General features: G+C 40.6%; 1 protein-coding gene across 1 annotated transcript in view; it reads right to left on the minus strand.

Moving 5' to 3' along the window:
• Positions 1-20143, minus strand: part of ret (ret proto-oncogene) — a 167513-nt gene that overhangs the window by 90499 nt on the left and 56871 nt on the right. The window contains exons 2-3 of the mRNA XM_062975848.1: positions 3562-3813; positions 2421-2717 (exon numbers count right to left, since the gene is read on the minus strand). Coding sequence (XP_062831918.1) covers positions 2421-2717; positions 3562-3813 — 549 coding nt within the window. The remainder of the gene's footprint in view (positions 1-2420; positions 2718-3561; positions 3814-20143) is intronic.

Raw genomic sequence — 20143 nt, forward strand, 5'->3', positions numbered from 1 at the left:
GTGTGTCAGGAGCAACCGGAGTTGCTTCTGGAGTGAGAGAATTGGCCATCTGCAAGGATGTTACCCAGGGGACGCCCGGATGTTTTTGATGTTTTTACCATCCTTGTGGGAGGCTTCTCTCATGTCCCCGCATGGAGCTGGAGCTGATAGAGGGAGCTCATCAGCGCTCTCTCCGGGTGGGATTCGAACCTGGCAGCTTTCAGGTCAGCAACCCAACCTTCAAGTCACGAGGCTTTTATCCCCTTGGCCATCGGAGGCTAGGTATCTTAATAAAATTGAGCATCTATTACCTACAAAGTCTTTCCTCTGTCTTTTCAGCATAGTAAGGGCACATCTACATGGGCACTACACCCTAAAGTAGGCAGGAAACAGCTCTTTGACATTCACATGGTGCACAGAATCATTTTGTCCTCCAAGTGGGGTACAGTTGCTTAACTCAAAGGAAAATATTTTCAAAAGCTAGAAACTGGGTGTGATCAGATTGTATGCCTCCAGTCTGAATGCAATATACATCCAGTCCTTAAAAACAATGGGATGCATACTGATTTAGCATTTCTTCATGTTAATATGATGAGATCCTAGTTACGTGAGATTCCTACCCAGTGTAGCTTGTTAAAACATGTCCACTGAATATCATTTCCAGAATTTTCTTTACTTCTATTTAGCTATTTTACTGTATTTTTACTTAGGAAAATGGACATACACTTTTTCCACTTTTTGCTGCAATAATCCAATTGAGAAATTGCACGTTCTATGCTAGATTGTTTAGCCCAATTGTTTATCTCACATTAATTATTGTTAACCACCACTGATATGCTTACTCAATGCTTTGACAAAAATAATAAAAAAATGTTAATAAAATAGTTGTGGGTATGAAATACCGTATATACTCGAATATAAGCCGACCCAAATATAAGCCGAGGCACCTAATTTTACCATAAAAACTGGGAAAACTTATTGACTCGAGTATAAGCCGAGGGTGGGAAATGCAGCAGCTACTGGTAGATACCAATAAAATTACATTAACTGAGGCATAAGTAGGGTCAACAGAAACAATATGGTATCAACAATAACTTTATAATAATAATCATCATCATCAACAACAATAACAACTTCCTTTGTATCCTGCTCTATCTATCTCTCCATGGGGACTCAGGCCGGCTTCCAACATAGTAACAGGCAAACATTCAATGCCTATATAATCAATGCAGAGCTAGATTTAGCTCTATAATTATATATACTAATTTCACATTTGCATTTCCCCCCTGAAAAGTTTGCAAATCCTCTGTGCATTTCCCTCCTGCAATATTTGCAAGTCCCATTTATCTATGTTTACATCTATCTAGACATCTCTCTCTCTGTGTGTGTACATATTTAAAAGGCCTATATCTATATTAATATCTATCTATCTAGACATTGCTCTATATAGAATTATATCTTTATAGGACTTGCAGAGACTTGCAAACATATGAGGGGAAAATTCATATATTAAATTAATGTATTTGTAGGGGGAAATCTATCTATTATTTACAAGCTTTGGGGCATGCATTTGCCCAAGAAAGAAATGCAAGCAAAGCCCTCCTAAAAACAAATTTGGCCTCTTTTCTCCTCCCCTTTCCCACCTCTTTTATTTATCCCTTTTCAAACTCTAAAGGTAGCCAGAAAAGGCTTTTTAAAACTTCCCTTCCTCTCCCAAAAAACCCACCCCATTTTTGTTTCCTTAGGAATAAGAAGAAATACACACCTTCTGTTGCTCTCCTTTCCCTCTCTTTTGACTCAAACATTCTTGCAATAATAGTAATAGTAATAATAAATCCTGCAAATTTGCAAGTCTCTCTTTTTCTTGCCCTTCCACCATGCAATATTTTTCTTCTTCCTGGCTTGCAAGAGGCTCTCACTCACTCTCCTTTCGCTTTTGAAAACATTCCCTTGTCTCTCTCTCTCTTAAAAAATAAGATAACTCCAGCCTAGGAGGAGAAGTGGAGAAGGGAGGTTTTGGAAAAGAAAACATACTGTAGTCTCCAGGCTCTGCTGCTTGGCTTGACCCCTGACCCGATTATAAGCCTGGGGAGGCTTTTTCAGCCCCGAAAAAGAGATTTAAAAAATCGGCTTATCTTCTAGTATATACGGTATGTTGCTATCTTTTCAATGAACATGTAAAAGGTGTTGAGTAACCACAAATATAGAAAACAAAATTAAAGTTATGCAAAATAGGTTTCCCAATGATTTGCCTAAGTATCCTTCAGAAGTCTTCAAAAGCACTTTTTTGTAAGTCCGCATTCACGCTCCATTCAATAAAACTTTCATTCCAGTAGTCCCCAATAGATAAGGGGTGAGCTAAGTAGACATTTTGAAAACCTATTCTGAAATTGTTTTAATACAAATGGCCTTTGTACCAAGTGAATAAGCTATTGCTTTACCTGCTATCACCTTATAGGAAATGCTTGCATTGTGGCACTGGTGTTGTGGAGAAAGCCGCTGGAGATGATGAAATGTTCCTGGTGGCTTGTTCTCCTTGATGTGAAAGGAGAGGTCCATATTGGCAAAACAAAGCTGGCTTGAAGGCACAGCACCACAAGCTGGCATGGTGCCATTGATGACAGATAGCTTCACCAATGCTTTGTTGTATGATTCTCGGCAATCTTTCCCTTGTAATGGTTGGGAAGTTAGATAAACTTGGAGGATAAGCTTTGGCATTGACATCCAATTCCCTGCAACTATGAGAAATGTAAAAAGATTACAAAACGTCAATCTGTGAACTGCACAGCATATCCCAGTGTCCAACCTTCTAATCTCACCAGTAGAAAAAATACTCTACCTTCTCTTTTCATATCGGTCCCCATCTAGTTTCTCTGGGAATCCAAGTCACCAAGGAACATCAGCATACAAAAAAAGATAGTACACAACTAACAAGAAACAGCAACTCCAAAATATACTCTTGGGAAACTGCTGCAAAATATCGGTATCTGCAGAATTAGTTAGAACAATGTACTGAAGTATACTCATCTGAGTGAGTAGTTTTATTTTATTTTATGAAAGCTGTATACATGAAGGCCACTGGTCAAAATATAACATGCCATCTTTGTATAGTAAACCGCTAGTTTTAAGTGCTGCTTGAGGTCTGCTGTTCCTTTGTGTTTCAGATTAGTCTGTCATAGATATTCTACTCTGAAGTTATGGTTCTCATGAGAAATCTAAATCATTCTATGATCAACACATTTTTCTTATTGTGGCATTTTAAAAACATTTGTTTAGTGTGTCTTAAAAGCAGATTAATATAGAAAACGCATGCCACAACGAATCAATTAAGTATGTGATCTGCCACACTTTCTGTTATTTCTGCTACAACAGAGTAATGTAGCTACTGTTCTTGTTCACAAATATTAGGAAGATGTTACAATAATAGTCTACAAATGAGGAGATTTAGCTTATGATCAATTCAGTGGAGAGAGAGAAAATGATATCCATCTCTACCTGAACAAACCCTACCAGATGGAAATGAGGCTTAATATCATACACCATTCTTGCTGTTGCAATGAGGGCTTCATTTGCATGACTTACACAGTGTCTCGAAATCTTCTCTATCCAGACTCTTATTGAGGAAAAGAAGTCCTGTTTTCTCTTTAATTTGAAACCAGAGATTGTCTTTAGTTCCAACTCCTGGGATGTGGAGCTGTGGGCAAAGCCAAAAGTAGATCTTTTCCTTCTCGGAATCTTTCAAGGCATGGATCTGCAACAGTGGGGATCCTCCAGGCTGGTCAAGATAGACGTTCTCATGATAGTCTTTCCTGGGAAAGTAGAGGCCAAGGGCAACTAAAATGGTAAAAAAAACAAGCAACTTTGTTACAATTTGTACAACTTCTGACTTAATGTTTCAAAAATGCACTATAAAAAGATCAGAGACCTACATCCTAACAAAGAACCTGGCTTGGCAAAATTGTTTATGAACAGACTGGAATATCAAGTTCTTAGCATTTCATATTCATTTGCCTTTCACCTAATTATGTCTAATATTTAAAAACTCGTTTTGCTGATATGTGAATATATTTACATATTCTTAATTTTATAATCTTTAAAAATGGTATTATCTTGAAATACAGTTTATTTTCAGTTAACCAGAACTCTTGAGCAACCAGCAAATAAACAAATAAAAGACATAACACTTTAAATTAAAATTAAAATAAACCCAAATTTTATTTTAAATGTTGCATTAAGTTGTTTTTTATTTGTCTTCATTTGCTTTTAATGACTGTATTTCAATATTAACATCAACTCAATACAGGTGTGGTGTAATATGGGATATAGTATTAACTAGGCCTATTTTAATAGTAATTTGCAAGCAACCAGAAACTACCGTATATACTTGAATATAAGCCAGGTTTTTCAGCGCTTTTTTGGGGACTGAAAAATTCGCCCTCGGCTTATATTCGGGTCAAGCCATCAGCAGGCCTGGAGAGGTTACGAAGCTGGCTGACCATGGAGGAGGAGGAAGACAAGCGGCGGATGCTGCACAGGGACCTCCAGGCAAGTCTCCTATGCTGCAAAGGCCACTGTTCCTGCCAATCCTCCTCCTCCTCCAGCTGGCCATGGAGGAGGAAAAGAAGGGAAAAGAGGAGAAATGGCAGAGGTGGCACAGTTTCTCCTCTTCTTCCTTCTGTCCCTCCAGCTGGCCATCTAGAAAGAAGAAGAGGGGGAGGAGAAATGGCCACCTCCAGCTGGCCATTGAAAAGGAAGAGGAGAAAGAAGAGGAGAAACCGCTGCAGCAACCCGTTCTCCCCTTCTTCCTCCTCCCCCTTCAGCTGGCTAGCAAGGAGGAAGAGAAGAAAGAAGAGGAGAAACCGCAGCAGCAACCCGTTCTCCCCTTCTTCCTCCTCCCCCTTCAGCTAGCTAGCAAGGAGGAAGAGAAGGAAGAAGAGGAGAAACCATGGCAGAAACCCGTTCTCCCCTTCTTCCTCCTTCCTCTTTAGCTGGCCACTGCGAAGGAAGAGAAGAAGAGGAGAAATAAGGCAGCAGCCCCTTCTCCTCTTCCTCCTTCCCCTTCAGCTGGCCATTGCGAAGGAACAGAAGGAAGAAGAGGAGAAACAGGGCTGGCCATTGAGACAGGCAGGCAGCTGGTGGATCGCAGGAGGGGGAGTCTCCTCCGTGCCTCCATTCCTCTCCCGCGATCCACCAGCTGCCTGGGGTCACCTCCTCTTCCTCCCCCTCCTGCCCCCCAGAAGGGAGACCTAGAAAGCAGAGAGGGGAATGGAAGTGCGGAGGAGACTCCTCCTCCTGCGATCCACCAGCTGCCTGCCTGCCTCAATGGCCAGCCCCGTTTCGTGATCATCCAGCCACCTCTGCACTTCCATTCCCTCTCCCCTCCTTTCCAGGTCTCTCTTCTGGGAATGGAGGAGATGGGAGCAGGGAGGAGGAGAAGGAGGAGGAAGGAGAGCAGGCAGGTGGCTCTCCCAAGCAGCCCCTTCCAAAGAGCCAAAGGAAGGACCCCCACCCTCAATTTCCCTCCCCAAGCTTTCCCCTTCCTCCCTTCCCAACTTCCCCCCACTTTCACAGTAGCCTTTTCCTACCCCAGTCTTCCCTTTTTCTAGTTTCCCCTTCCTATCCTAGTCTTTGCTATCCCCATTCCCCAGCCCCTCTCCAATTTTCATCCCAGCCTTTCCCAGTTTCCAGCCCCTTTCCCACCTCAAACTTTCCCCCTTCCCCAGCTGCCCCCTTCCCTCCCCAATCTGTCCAACTTTTCCAGCTACCTTCTTCCCACCCAATTTTCCTTCTTTTTCAAACACCCCTTCCCATTCCAAGTTTTTCTCATATCAGTCCTTCTTTCCCACTCCCATCCCAAGTCAGTCTTGCCTACTTTTTCTTATTTAGATACATACAGCACTTTCCCCCAAAATGTATACTGTAGTTAAAATAATCTATGGCAATTATTGGATTATTATTGTTTTTGTTGTTACATTTATTATTATTATTATTACATTTATTATTATTACATTTATTATTTTTTCTCTATTATTGTTATAATTGCATGCATTATTTTACTTATTATTACATTTATTATTTTCTCTATTATTATTATATATAGTATTTTACTCTCTTATTATTACATTTATTATTTTACTCTATTGTTGTTGTTATTATTATTATTATTATTATTATTATTATTATTACATTTATTATTTTACCCTATTTATTATTATTGGAAAGGATACATAAGTAAATTTACTGGTACATTGAAGAAAGTTAGAATAATGATTTAATCAGAGGTGGATAGTCTTTATTTTAAAATTATAGTTTTATGTAAATATTCAAAAACAGTTAACCTACTGATGCCTCACTTAATGTAATTTTATTGGTATCTATTTTTACTTTTATTCTTGAAATTTACCAATAGCTGCTTTATTTCCCACCCTCGGCTTATACTCTAGTCAATAAGTTTTACCAGTTTTTGTGGTAAAATTAGGTGCCTCAGCTTATATTTGGGTCGGCTTATATCCGAGTATATATCAGCATTTATCAGCATCTACTAATCTTCATGGGTGCTGGTTAACAGACTACTGTACAGGAAAAATCAGAGATTATCAACACACTTCTCTTCAGAACTATTATAGACTTTGACTATAAAACCTTTCAAGTTTATTTATTTATTTATTTATTTCCAAGATTTATATCCCGCCCTTCTCACCCGAAGGGACTCAGGGCGGCATACACAATTGGCAGCAATTTGATGCCTACACATAATTAAAACATAGCAATAAAAATCCAATTAAAGCAATTAAAGCAATATAAACATATAAAACATATGGCTAAAAATCAGTTCATCCAAAATCCTTGTGCTGTAGCCGTAAATCAGTCCGGATCGTCTTTATCATTTAATCTTCGAAAGCCTGGGCACATAGCCATGTTTTCAGGGCTTTTCTAAAACTCAAAAGAGTTGGGGCTATGTTATTTTAAATGCTTCCGCTGATTTTCAACCAGTTTATTATTTTCCACATTATACCAAACAGAGCTATATTAGTAGCACCATTGGAACATTTTCTTTGTGAAACCCTTGCTAGAATGAACATTCAAATGAATACAAAGTTTAATAAATGCATGTGCTCTGAAAAGACAGATTAAAGCAAGCTACTGGTAGTGATCAATCTGCGGGTCACAATGAACTAAATGCCTTTCAAAGTTTCTATTTTCATTTCAGCCTTCTTCCTGGATTTTCAAGACAGAGTTTTTAGAACACCCTTCTTCCAATGACTCAATTTTCACCTCACACTGTACCAAATCAGACTGACTTCTCTGAAGTATCTGGACTGTAAGTATAACTTAATACTAATTTCCAGCCATATATAATAATGATGCACAGAAAAGGTCAAAATGCTTGTTGATCTTGCCTACAGTACAAACAATCAGTTTGAAGCAATGGGGAAAACAGGCCTACTCTGTCTCAGTACCATTCTTATTTTTCTCCCTGGTACTGAGCACTTTATTTAATTACAGCATAATAAGAGCTCATTTCCTACAGCTCCGTTTTCACTCAGCAGGCAGCCTTGAAGTGCAGTTCTGTTATTTCCTCTCCACAGACAGCCATCTTAGCATTTTAATCTTGTAGACAAATCTAAGCATTGGTAATGTTGTTAATGAAGAGACACGGATAAAGGAAAACTGTGAAGTTGTGATATAAGCAAGAATGACCCTTGCTTCATTAACCTCTATTGGTTTGAACAACCCTAGGACCTGAGCAGCAGACATCAAAAGCATTGTTTTCTGACCTTTCCACCCCTTAAATAAAGAAAGCACATAGATATGAATTAGTGCAATTCCTAAATGCTCTTAAGGCATCAGATCTAGCCTGATTTTGGAAGCTAAGCAAAGTCAACTCTGGTTAATACTTGGATGGGAGACCATGAACAAACAGTAATTGCTGTAGGCTATATTTTAGTAGAAGCAACTGACAAAACCATCTCTAAGTAGTTCTTGCCTTTAAGAAATTACTTTAAAATACACGGGGTCACCATAAGTCAACAAGTGACAAGAAGGCACATACTCGTAGAGACAGTAGGGATTCAATTTCCTCATCATTAACTTCAGGAGGAAAGGAGCTTCAGGAACAGACATGAAACCCTCAATGAGTCTATTTCTAATTATCTTTAACCCACATGTTACCTTAAATTGGACTAGAACAGTACATTGAACAGCAATTTTTTCTTTGCCAAAAAGAGATTTTCTGCCAAGGTATGACACAAATTTTACAATGTTAACTTACCTATTTTTTAAATATTGGACCCATATGATCAAAGAAAGGAAAATTTCAGCTCTTGAGAGGGTGGCGTTCTTTTTGTATTTTCTCTTGCTTTTCTGAGAGAATTAATGACTACCATTTTGTTTTGTATCTCATTACTACCATATGTATAGTTCATGATACAAATCAGACTTAATGACATCTAGCCCATATTGTCTTTTCATAAAACCATTTCTTTCATTGCACTAAAATGGTAACAGCTGAAATACAAATTGACTATCACAAAAACAGCTCAGCCCATTTACTCTGTCTACCCTCTCCCCACATTTTTGAATGAAATTTAGCCCCAAAATTGACCTCTTTCTGTGAAGTGTTTAGATAAATTCCCTTAGGAATCATCCAAACTGGTTTTGCATGCGCGCGCGCACACACACACACACACAGAGAGTAGAGTTCCAGTTATCTGACATAAAGGGGCGAGCCCAATGTCACATAACTGAAACTGTTGGATAATAGGGAGACCCTATTATCCAAGCCAGGGGCTTGGCAAGGAGTGAAGGGACTTTGACACACCATGCATGGAGGAGCCCCTCCAGGGGGTGCAGTGGGGACGGCCAAACTGGAGAGGAGCTCTTTGAGGAACTTTTGAAACAGGCCGCGGGAAGGTGCCTCGAGGGAGTGGTGGCGGCGGAGGGGGAGGCAGATGCAGAGGCAGCCATGAGTGCGGCATGCTTCCCTCCATGCCTTCTTGCAGGTCTGGGCCCTCTTCTGCATGGAGACCGCCCTGCCACCTGCCACCTCTGAGTATCTGTTAGGGGCCTCCGAGCTCCTTTGTTTGAAACTCCTCTCCCAACTCAAAAATTCTCTCTTATTATAACTTTCATTAAAACCTTCATTCTCAAGGGAACCGGGAACATCTGGCCCAGACAAGGAATCCTCCCTTCCAATTAGCTGCTGCTCCTGGCTGATTTCTCCAGGCACCTGGAGCTGCAAAATGGTTTCCGATCTGGGTGAAAAGTCGTAATAAGCCTCATCTATGTCAGAGTTCAGCTCCAAATCCATGGCTGGCAGGGGTATAACAGCGCAGGGAGAAGAAAACTTACATTAAAACGGTGTTGTCAAAGGCTTTCATGGCTGGGATCATAGGGTTCCTTCCACAACAACCCTTCCATTAAAACTTCCTTTAGAGCCTGCTTCCCTCCCGCGAAGCACCTTCCTGCTGCCTGTTTCAAAAGTTCCTCAAAGAGCTCCTCTCCAGTTTGGCCCTCCCCACACTCCGGGGCAGAAAGTTCCACTGCCAAACAGCTCTCACAGTGAGAAAGTTCTCCCTAATGTTCAGGTGGAATCTCATTTCCTGTAGTTTGAAGCCATTGTTCCGTGTCCTAGTCTCCAGGGCAGCAGAAAACAAGCTTGCTCCGTCTTACCTATGACTTCCCCTCACATATTTATACATGGCTATCATGTCTCCTCTTAGCCTTCTCTTCTGCAGGCTAAACATGCCCAGCTCTTTAAGTGGCTCCTCATAGTGCTTGTTCTCCAGATCCTTGATTATTTTAGTTGCCCTCCTCTGGACACTTTCCAGCTTGTCAACATCTCCCTTCCATTGCAGTGCCCAGAATGTGATTCCGGATGTGGTCTGACCAAGGTGGAATAGAGGGTTTTTTTAGCTGCCACATCACATTGTAGGCTCTGCTGTGTCCCAGTAGCTCATTGAATGCCATCTAACCTGGGGATTTCATCTTCTGACACTGAATTGTCTTCAAAACATACAGTGTATTTTATACCTGCAACCTGTAACCTTTGGTAAAATTTTCTTCAAGCAGCTTTGCACTACTATCAGAGTACAATATTTTACTTATTGGGGGCAAACTTCTTCTCACTGTGTGGAACAAATTAAATGTACCATCCCTAGTAATTTACCACATCTTATTGAAAACAGACCATGTTATTACTGTAATTATATCCCTATCTGTTCATATTCTGAAGTCATGACTTTTTATTTTTATATAGAGGAGATAATAACCAGACAAACATGATGATTGAAAGTAATAATCCCCATATTTGTGGCTAAGCATCAGATTTCAGCAATCAATTGGATTGACAGTAGAAGGGTGATAGGTCTTAAAATGATTACTGTTATTAATCATGATTGACAGCTATATTCAATTGCAAATGTTTAACTAATTGATCATCTACCAACTAGCATGAAATCAGGAAGTGGGCAAGCATGACTTGTTGATCATCTGAAGGGAATTCCCACAAAATTGATTTCATGTGTACTTTGATCTTGCACAGAAAAGGAACAGCAGAATCTTTAAATATGTGTTTTTTTTCTAAAGCACTACACTGCATACATAGATGATGGATATATTTTACTTTATTGTAAATATTGCTAGTCTATATATTTTTCACCTTATAACTGAAGAGGTTAATTCATGTTTAATATAAAAACACTTGACATTTTTAATTAGTGGTCACATAATGTGCTGATAAAGGGCATACTAATCTAGTAAGAAACCTTGAACATTTGTGTCCCTCTTTGGTTGACTTAATAAAAGTGCAACCCTAATCAAGGGTATATGAAAAGAAAGAATTTGGGAAAGTCACAGGCTTATCTATAAACAGAGACAAGAAAAAGATTATGACATATAACATGAGCAAGAAGAATCAAGAAACTGTCATGAGAGGTAAAATAGATACAGTAAAGAAAATAAAATATTTGGGAATTTAATTGATCAACAATAACTCAGGCTTATTAAAAATTATGAAAAAAATGTGGAAAGAGATACAAAAAGATGAAGCAAATGAGAGTTGTCTCTATTAGGCAGAATATCAACAATGAAAATGAACATACCTAAAATGTTATATTTATTCCAAACTTTACCAATTGTGTCTAAAGAATTGCTTTTTACAGTTTGTAAAAAAGAATTGATAAAATTCATTTGGAAAAATAAAAAACCTAAAATTAAAATGAAAAATTTGCAAGACTCAAGTGAGCGAGGCATTACGTAATAGGATTATATTATGATGCAGCAGCCTGGACTTGGATAAAAGAATTGATTAAAAAATAATAATAATGAAAGATTACTCAACTTAGAAGGATCAGACTTAAAATATGGATGGCATGCATACTTGGTCCATAATAAAACAAAAGTAGATTCCAATTTTAATAAACATAAGATAAGAAAATCACTACTAAGAGTTTGGAATAAATATAAGAAGGTTTTCTACAGAGAAATACCTGAATGGACTAATCCAAAAGATGTGTTTACACAATTAAGAACAGCTGGGAGAAAACATGTGACTTACAAACTATTAGAAAAAAATAGTAAAAAAACCCTAAAAACATTACAAGAGTTATAAAAAGAAGATTCAACAACTGTAGAGTCAACTACAACAGAGATGGCGATTAGACAAAAAAGGGAAATACAAGTGTCACAGATTCAATGGAATTCATTATTGCAGACAAAAAAACCAAACAAATCAGGAAAATATATCAATTCCTTTTGAAAGAGTATGCAATTGATGAACAAATAAAGAAGCCCATGATTCAATGGGCAAAAAAATATAGAATGAGCAATAAACCTAGAAGAATGGGAACAACTCTGGAAGAAACAACTACAATTTACAGGAAGTTGTAGTGTAAAAGAGAACTTCTTACAAAATGATGTATACATGGTACATAATCCCAGAAAGATTCACAGATATATAAAAGTTCAGACTTATGTTGGAAATGTAAACAGAATAAAGGAACTTTTTACCACATGTGGTGAACCTGCCCAAAGATAAAAATTCATAATGAAATGGAAATTATATAAAAAATAAGTAACACCGAAACCAGAAACTTTTTTATTAGAATTATTAGATAAGCAAATACCAAGACACTAAGAAAAAATCTTTCTCTACATGACAACAGCAGCAAGAATTGAATATGCAAAATTGTGGAAACAACAAGCTACACCAATAACAGAGGACTCGGTTACAAAAGTCTTTGAAGTGGCACGAGATGGATAAATTAACCTTAGCTCTACAGCAAACTAATCAGCAGAATCTACAAGAAGAATCTTGTAGGGCACCTGACATCTCGGCAACTCGGTGCAGCGAGTTCGCTCACCATTTTGCAGACAAAGCCGCTCAGATCCGTTCCAACTTGGACACCGGCCTTGATGCATTGCCAGGTGAGGTAACCGAGGCATCTGTCTGTTCGATCTTGTGGGATTCGTTTCAGCTTGTGCAGCCTGATGATATGGACAAGGTTCTTGGGGCTGTGAGGGTGACCACCTGCGCCCTAGATCCTTGCCCATCTTGGCTTTTAAAACAGGCCAGTGGTGGGTTAATTGATTGGCTTGTGCCTATAATTAATGCCTCTTTGGCGCAGGGCAAATTTCCATCTTGCCTAAAGCAAGCTGTGGTTTGGCCTATTTAGAAGAAGGCCTCTTTGGATTCGACCAACCTCTGCAATTACAGACCAATCTCTAACCTTCCATTCTTGGGCAAGGTCTTGGAGCGGGTGGTTGCCTCACAGCTACAGGGATTCTTGGAAGATACGGATTTTCTGGACCAATCGCAGTCTGGCTTCAGGCCTGGGTTCAGTACCGAGACGGCTTTGGTCGCCTTGGTGGATGACCTCCGTAGGGAACTGGACGGGGGAGTGTCACCCTGTTGGTTCTCTTGGACATCTCAGCGGCTTTCGATACCATCGACCATGGTATCCTTCTGGGACGGCTCTCTGGGATGGGCCTTGGGGGTACTGCATTGCAGTGGCTCCAGTCCTTCCTGGAGGGCCATTCCCAGTTGGTGAAGCTGGGGGACACCTGCTCGGGCCCCTGGCCATTGACCTGTGGGGTCCCGCAAGGTTCTATTCTGTCCCCCATGCTTTTTAACATCTACATGAAACCGCTGGGAGAGGTCATCCGGAGTTTTGGTACGGTGCCATCTCTGCGCAGATGACACCCAACTCTACTACTCCTTTCCACCACATTCCAAGGAAGCCCCTCGGATTCTGGACCAGTGCCTGGCCGCTGTGTTGGCCTGGATGAGGGCGAACAAGCTGAGACTTAATCCCGACAAGACAGAGGTCCTCCGGGTCAGTCGTACGTCTGATCGGGGTATTGAGTGGCAACCTGTGCTTGACGGGGTCGCACTCCCCCTGAAGGCGCAGGTCCGCAGCTTGGGGGTCCTCCTGGATTCTGGACTGACTCTTGAGGCTCAGGTGTCGGCTGTGGCCGGGAGGGCCTTTGCACAATTAAAACTTGTGCGCCAGCTGCGACCATACCTCGAGAAGTCTGATCTGACCATGGTGGTCCACGCCTTAAGTTACCTCTAGACTGGATTATTGCAATGCGCTCTACGTGGGGCTGCCTTTGAAGACGGCCCGGAAATTACAATTAGTACAACGCTCGGCAGCCAGGCTTCTAACTGGAGCAAATTACTGGGCGCATTCAACGCCTCTGTTTAAGGAGCTCCACTGGCTGCCGTTTACTTTCCGGGCCCAATTCAAGGTGCAGGTTATCACCTACAAAGCCCTAAACGGTTTGGGACCCACCTACCTTAGAGACCGCATCTCCCCCTATGAACCTGCACGTTCTCTTTGCTCGTCGGGGGAGGCCCTCCTTTCGCTTCCACCACCTTCACAGTCGCGGTTGGTTGGGACGAGAGAGAGTGCCTTCTCCGTCGTGGCCCCCCGGCTTTGGAACTCCCTCCCCAGGGAGATCAGGCAGGCCCCTACCCTACTCTCCTTCCGGAAGAGCCTAAAAACTTGGCTCTTCCAAAAGGCCCTCGAGGATTGATCATTGTAGGTTTGATCTATCTGCCCACTCTACAATAGGATGCCTGGCCACTATTACTTATTACTTTGCACTTTATTGAATATTTTACCTCTGAAACTACTTCTCCCATGTGAAGTTTTCTGCATTTTGGCCCAGATCCATGTTTTAGCCTCCCGTTTTTAACATTTTATATTGTATGCTGACTTTTATGACTGTTTTACTGATGTTGAAGTTTTATTGATGCGATTTTGTTTTATTGTCTTATTACTGTTATTGTATTGTTGTGTTGGGCATGGCCCCATGTAAGCCGCTCCGAGTCCCTTCGGGGAGATGGGGCGGGGTATAAAAATAAAGTTATTATTATTATAATCTAAAACTTTTATAGACTTTGTGAAAAACCAAAAGAAGATGACCTCAACAGGATGTGATAATTAAAAATAAGATAAATAATATATGGTTATCTTTCATTTTTTGTGTGTTAAAATTTAAGAGAGGGATGCTGTCTCATGGGTCAATTTCCACTGAAGAACTGGAAAAGAATATATGAAGACCAGGAGACAATTTGAGAAGACATAAGAAGATACAACCAACTGACTTAAATTGTTGGAGTCCTCAATATGTTATTAAATATGTGTTAAAGAATAGAGATGAAGTCTTAGTTGCAACAATGATAATTTTGTAAAAGAACTCTCCAAACCACAATAACCCTCACCCTCTTTGCATTCTCCTTGCGACATACTAGACATTTGTAAAGATGCAATGAACCAATAATTTTCCTATTATCTCCAATTTTTCCCTTTCCCTCCCTTGCCCCCCCCCCCACTTTCCTAGTAAATGTTTAATAAAAATTATTTGGGGAAAAAAGAATATGCGAAAAGAAATTTGGAAGAAAATCTGAATTATCTTCTGTTGTTCTCCCAAAATGCAAGTGTGCAACAGACTCTATATTTTTTTTCTACACTGCCACATAATGTGGCATAGGAGACAAATTTACCTGACACTAACTTTTCAAAACTCTGGGAAATTCTAGAGATTAGGGACACCACTAAAATGGCCCTGTCCTATTTATGCATGAAACTGATCTTAGAGAGCGGCAGGTTGTGGTGCTGGAAGTTCTGAAGTCAGCACTTGCTATGCTGTTTGTGGATTCTGGGAATTGTAGTCCAAAATGACTTTCCAGGGGAAAAACAGTAAGAAAGATTAGTGGGAATTGTTTTAGTTTAAAACCTACTTCTTACATACAAAGAGATGTAATGGCCAGCCCAGTTATTGGGCAATTGTTACAATATATGTATGGACTTACACACATTCCTCCAAAGGTCTGACCTAATCCAATTAGAATAGAAATTGCAAAAGTATGGTCTTTCTCAGTGCAAATGGAAACTTGTGGCAATCAGGACTGGAGACAGCAGTTGTAATAGTCATTATACTTCTCTCTCATTATGGAGTAACTGCATAATTTGCAATGCACAATGAATCACACTATAAACATTATTTACAAATATAACATTCATTTTATTTCATGCTTATATTTTCCCCCAATTCCCTGTACAATGAGTTACTTGATGTGTTAGCTTTGTACTCCTTTTCTCATGCAGAGTACAACCAGCACAGTATGCCATGTCACACCAGTCATGTAGCTTAATCAGGGGGACAGAGTCAGGTCCCTGGTAAGAGTTCCTGGCTTGCTCTTATATGACGGCATAACACTAGCTTCAGTCTTGAATTGGCACTGATACACATCAGCAGCATGACAGAAGAACCAGGCCGGGGGAGGATGGTGTTGTCTGTATAAAGTGCAATTAATTTTGCAATTTGTGATTAATTTGCTGGGAAATGTGAATTATGTACATTGCTTACTGATTAATTACTTTGTTTTCTAGAAGTTCCTTCCTGCTTATTTGCAATTAAGAATCGAATGAATTTTCTCCTGTGACAGAATTAATTTGAGCGGTTGTGACCTTATGTATGGAGGCATCAGAACTAGTTGCTACGTAATACACACACACAGTAGACTGGTGTCTACTCATGATGGAGCACTTGATCAGCAATTTGTGTGTGTGGCGGGGGGGGGGGGAGGTGTCAATAAAAGAAAGTAAAACATACACTCTGTGACAGCTCTGGCCAAAAACCTAAAACAAAACTAGGAAATGTCCTGTAATGTTAAGAACAGAGCTCTATTAAGACATGGCAGAGATGATGGAATCTTATCCCCAAAGTAGGAAAATACTGCAATGTTCCACCTTTGATTTCAGACACATGGTAGGAACATTACGAGACCTCCAACATCTCTAGCTGGAACAAATCTAATATGGAACAGAGCCCCCTACAAATGGGAGTGTTAGTTGAAAGCCTATGAAACAAGCTACGATGGCATTACATATTCCCTTTACTTCAAGTTGCTGATTTCAGAAGCTGAGTGAATTATTTTGCTCAATTTGGAAGCCAAATAATCCCATCTGAAAAGATATTTACCAGTTCCACCAATTTACACATGCTCTCTGAAAGGTTTGTCAAGAGTTGTGCAAAACCATTCCCTTGGACAGATCTGCACAGGAGCATAATCCACATGAAAATCACAGCAATTACGTTTGGCCAGGAGAATGTAGCAGAGCCCTCTAGGCAAAATAGTTCAGGATGGAAACCAGATCCAGAGGGAAACTGCCAACAGGCTGACCAGATCTCAGAGTGTGACATGAAATTTCAGAATTTTACTCTTCACCTCAAGAGAGAGAAAAATATTGAAATGGTGAGCAGCCAGAACCAAAGACCTAACTCCTTTTCCTTGGTTTTCTAATGAGAATGATTAAAATGAGAGTAAGTTGCCTATCTATCCTACCTACTCTTTTAAAGTAACTATTATCTGAGTTAATCTTCAGACGAATTGTTTTGGGTATTACATGGCCACTGAATAATCTAAGAGAACTTTATGCTATACAGCAGTAAATTATGCAGGTGTGAGGTGAGTGCAGGGTCAGGAGACTAATGGGAGTACCATCTTATGCCCTCACTTTAGTTATTGACCACTCCATCACCAACCCTGATGAGTTTCCCAGAGTGCCTTTCAACAACATTAAAGTATGTTTTAAGGCATTTTAAATACCAGACCTAAGCCAAAAACCATACTGGATTGGATCCAGAAAAATGACATAAACCAAAAATTGCCTGGGGTTTTACTAAGCAACGGCTCTCTTCAGCGCCCCCCCCCCCCCATGAAATTGAGTATTAACAACTGGTTTGAATATTAACCAGAGCAGGACACGGAGGCGTTTTCTCCAAGTGATCTCACAACCACTTCCCCTCAAAGCCTGAGGACCATCTCCTCTTGCACAAAGACATTTAGAACTTCCGGAACTCAGCCAGATAACCCACTTCCTCTTTATGTCATAAGTGAGGAGGGGAATTAATTGAGTGATCAACCGGCAGTCCATACCTTGAGGTTCATGCAGTTAACAGGCAACTTGAAGGCACACATATATCTCTCCAAATATCTTGTCCAAGTTCTCTTGCTGCTGTGTTAGTCATCCAAAATCTCATGTCTTCAAGCCAATGTATCATAGAATATTAGAGTTGGAAGAGACCTCACGGCCATCCAGTCCAACCCCCTGCCAAGAAGCAGGAAATCACATTCAAAGCATCCCCAACAGATGTCCATCCAGCCTCTGCTTAAAAGCCTCCAAAGAAGGAGCCTCCACCACACTCCGGGGCAGAGAGTTCCACTGCCGAACAGCCCTCACAGTGAGGAAGTTCTTCCTGATGTTCAGGTGAAATCTCCTTTCCTGTAGTTTGAAGCCATTGTTCTGCGTCCTAGTCTCCAGGGCAGTAGAAAACAAGCTTGCTCCCTCCTCCCTATGACTTCCCCTCACATATTTATACATAGCTATCATGTCTCCCCTCAGCCTTCTCTTCTGCAGGCTAAACATGCCTAGTTCTTTCAGCCGCTCCTCATAGGGCTTGTTCTCCAGAACCTTGATCATTTTAGTTGCCCTCCTCTGGACGCTTTCCAGCTTGTCAACATCTCCCTTCAACTGTGGTGCCCAGAATTGGACGCAGTATTCCAGGTGTGGTCTGACCAAGGCAGAATAGAGGGGGAGCATGACTTCCCTGGATCTAGATGCTATTCCCCTATTGATGCAGGCCAGAATCTCGTTGGCTTTCTTAGCAGCCGCATCACATTGCTGGCTCATGTTTAACTTGTTGTCCACAAGGACTCCAAGATCTTTTTCACATGTACTGCTGACTAGCCAGGTGTCCCCCATTCTGTATCTTTGCATTCCATTTTTTCTGCCAAAGTGAAGTATCTTGCATTTGTCCCTGTTGAACTTCATTTTGTTAGTTTCGGCCCATCTCTCTAGTCTGTCAAGATCAGTTTGAATTCTGCTCCTTTCTTCTGGAGTGTTAGCTATCTCTCCCAGTTTGGTGTCATCTGCAAACTTGATGATCGTGCCCTCTAACCCTTCGTCTAAGTCATTAATAAAGATACTCTTGGGTGTAGCTGATCTGGCCCTGGTGACCTGAATTCGTTTAGAGCGGCCAGGTGTTCCTGGACAACTTGTATTCCTATTTGGGGTTAGATTTCCCCTACTCCTATGTCCATTCCATGTTGCTGAAGTTGAAGACGGCTTTCTTTTTGTGAGAAGACCGAGGCCAAGAAGGCATTCAATAATTCTGCCTTTTCTCTGTCCCCTTTCACCATCACCCCATCTTCTCCTCACAGAGGCCCTATCGCCTCCTTGTTCTTCCTTTTTCTACCAACATAAACAAAAAAACAAAACCTTTTTTGTTGTTTTTATTGTCCCTTGCAAGCCTGAGCTCATTTTGCGCTTTAGCCTTCCGAACCTTTTCCCTACAGGAGTTGGCTATACGTTTGAATTCTTCTTTGGTGATTTCTCCCATTTTCCACTTCTTGTGCATGTCTCTTTTGAGTCTTAGCCTGGTAAGAAGTTCTTTGGACATCCATTCTGGCTTCTTCACACTTGTCTTTTTTTTTCTTTGTTGGCACTGTTTCCATTTGCGCCTTGAGTATTTCACTTTTTAAAAACTCCCATCCATCCTTAACTCCCTTGTCTTTTAATATTAATATAGTCAGCTCTCTTAAAGTCCAGAATGTGTGTTTGACTTGTCTTTGTTTCGGCCTTCCTTTGTATTGCAAACCGCAGGAGCACATGGTCACTTGCCCCTAAGGATCCAGCCACTTCGACTGTATTGATCAGATCTTCCACAATTGTTAAGATGAGTCCCGGTTCCCTTGATTCTTATCCAGATGCTTTCAAGCTGGTTTCCCGGATTACAGTCTTGCATTTCTTCTTCAACGTAACTGCTTTTGACATATAAAGCTACTCCGCCTCCTCTCCCCTTTGTTCTATTTCTGTGAAAGAGGTTATAGCCCTCAATGGTTACATCCCAGTGATGAGAGTCATCCCACCAGGTTTCAGTGATGCCTATGACATCGTACGTGTGGTGTTGTGCTAAAAGTTGGAGTTTGTCTTGCTTATTTCCCATGCTCTGTGCATTAGTGTAAAGACATGTAAGCCCCTGTGACCTTCCCCTGAGCTGTTTATTTGGGATTATTGTGCTCTCAGTACTTGGTCCTTGCTGTGTTTGTTTAGCCCTCCATTTAGCCTTTTGGAGGTTCCCCGTGATCATGGGTAAAATAGTGTTTGCCAAGCTGTTGTTCCCCTCCCCCAGTGGATCTATTTTAAAGTGCGCCTGTAAGTGAGTGATTTCCTCCATAGACTACTTAGAAAAGTCATAGTGAACTTCTGACAATTCTTTAACATCTACATGGTAGGTAGTTTAGAAAAATACACTAGCCCCATTATTGATGGGAAAATATTATTTCTTTTCCACCACTGCCTATGTAAAGAATGTTTGTGTTGCACCCCAAGGCAGCGTGAGCACTGGAAACCAAACAGAGACCAATAATCATATAATATCTTTATTAAAACAATAATAAATTCAGGAATGAATAAGTGGAAAGGATGAGTGAGCAATAGTCCTTTATAAAAAGGTATGAATTAGTCCAAAGAATTGAAGAGAAATTTCCAATATTATTGTCCAAAATCCAGAAACCGAAACACACTCAAAACTGCTGGAAAGTTCTTGAGCGGGGAAAACAACAAGGAAGCAAGAGTGAATAACAAGGTCC

The sequence above is a fragment of the Anolis carolinensis genome, chromosome 3, assembly GCF_035594765.1.
Source record: "Anolis carolinensis isolate JA03-04 chromosome 3, rAnoCar3.1.pri, whole genome shotgun sequence".
NCBI lineage: Eukaryota > Metazoa > Chordata > Lepidosauria > Squamata > Dactyloidae > Anolis > Anolis carolinensis.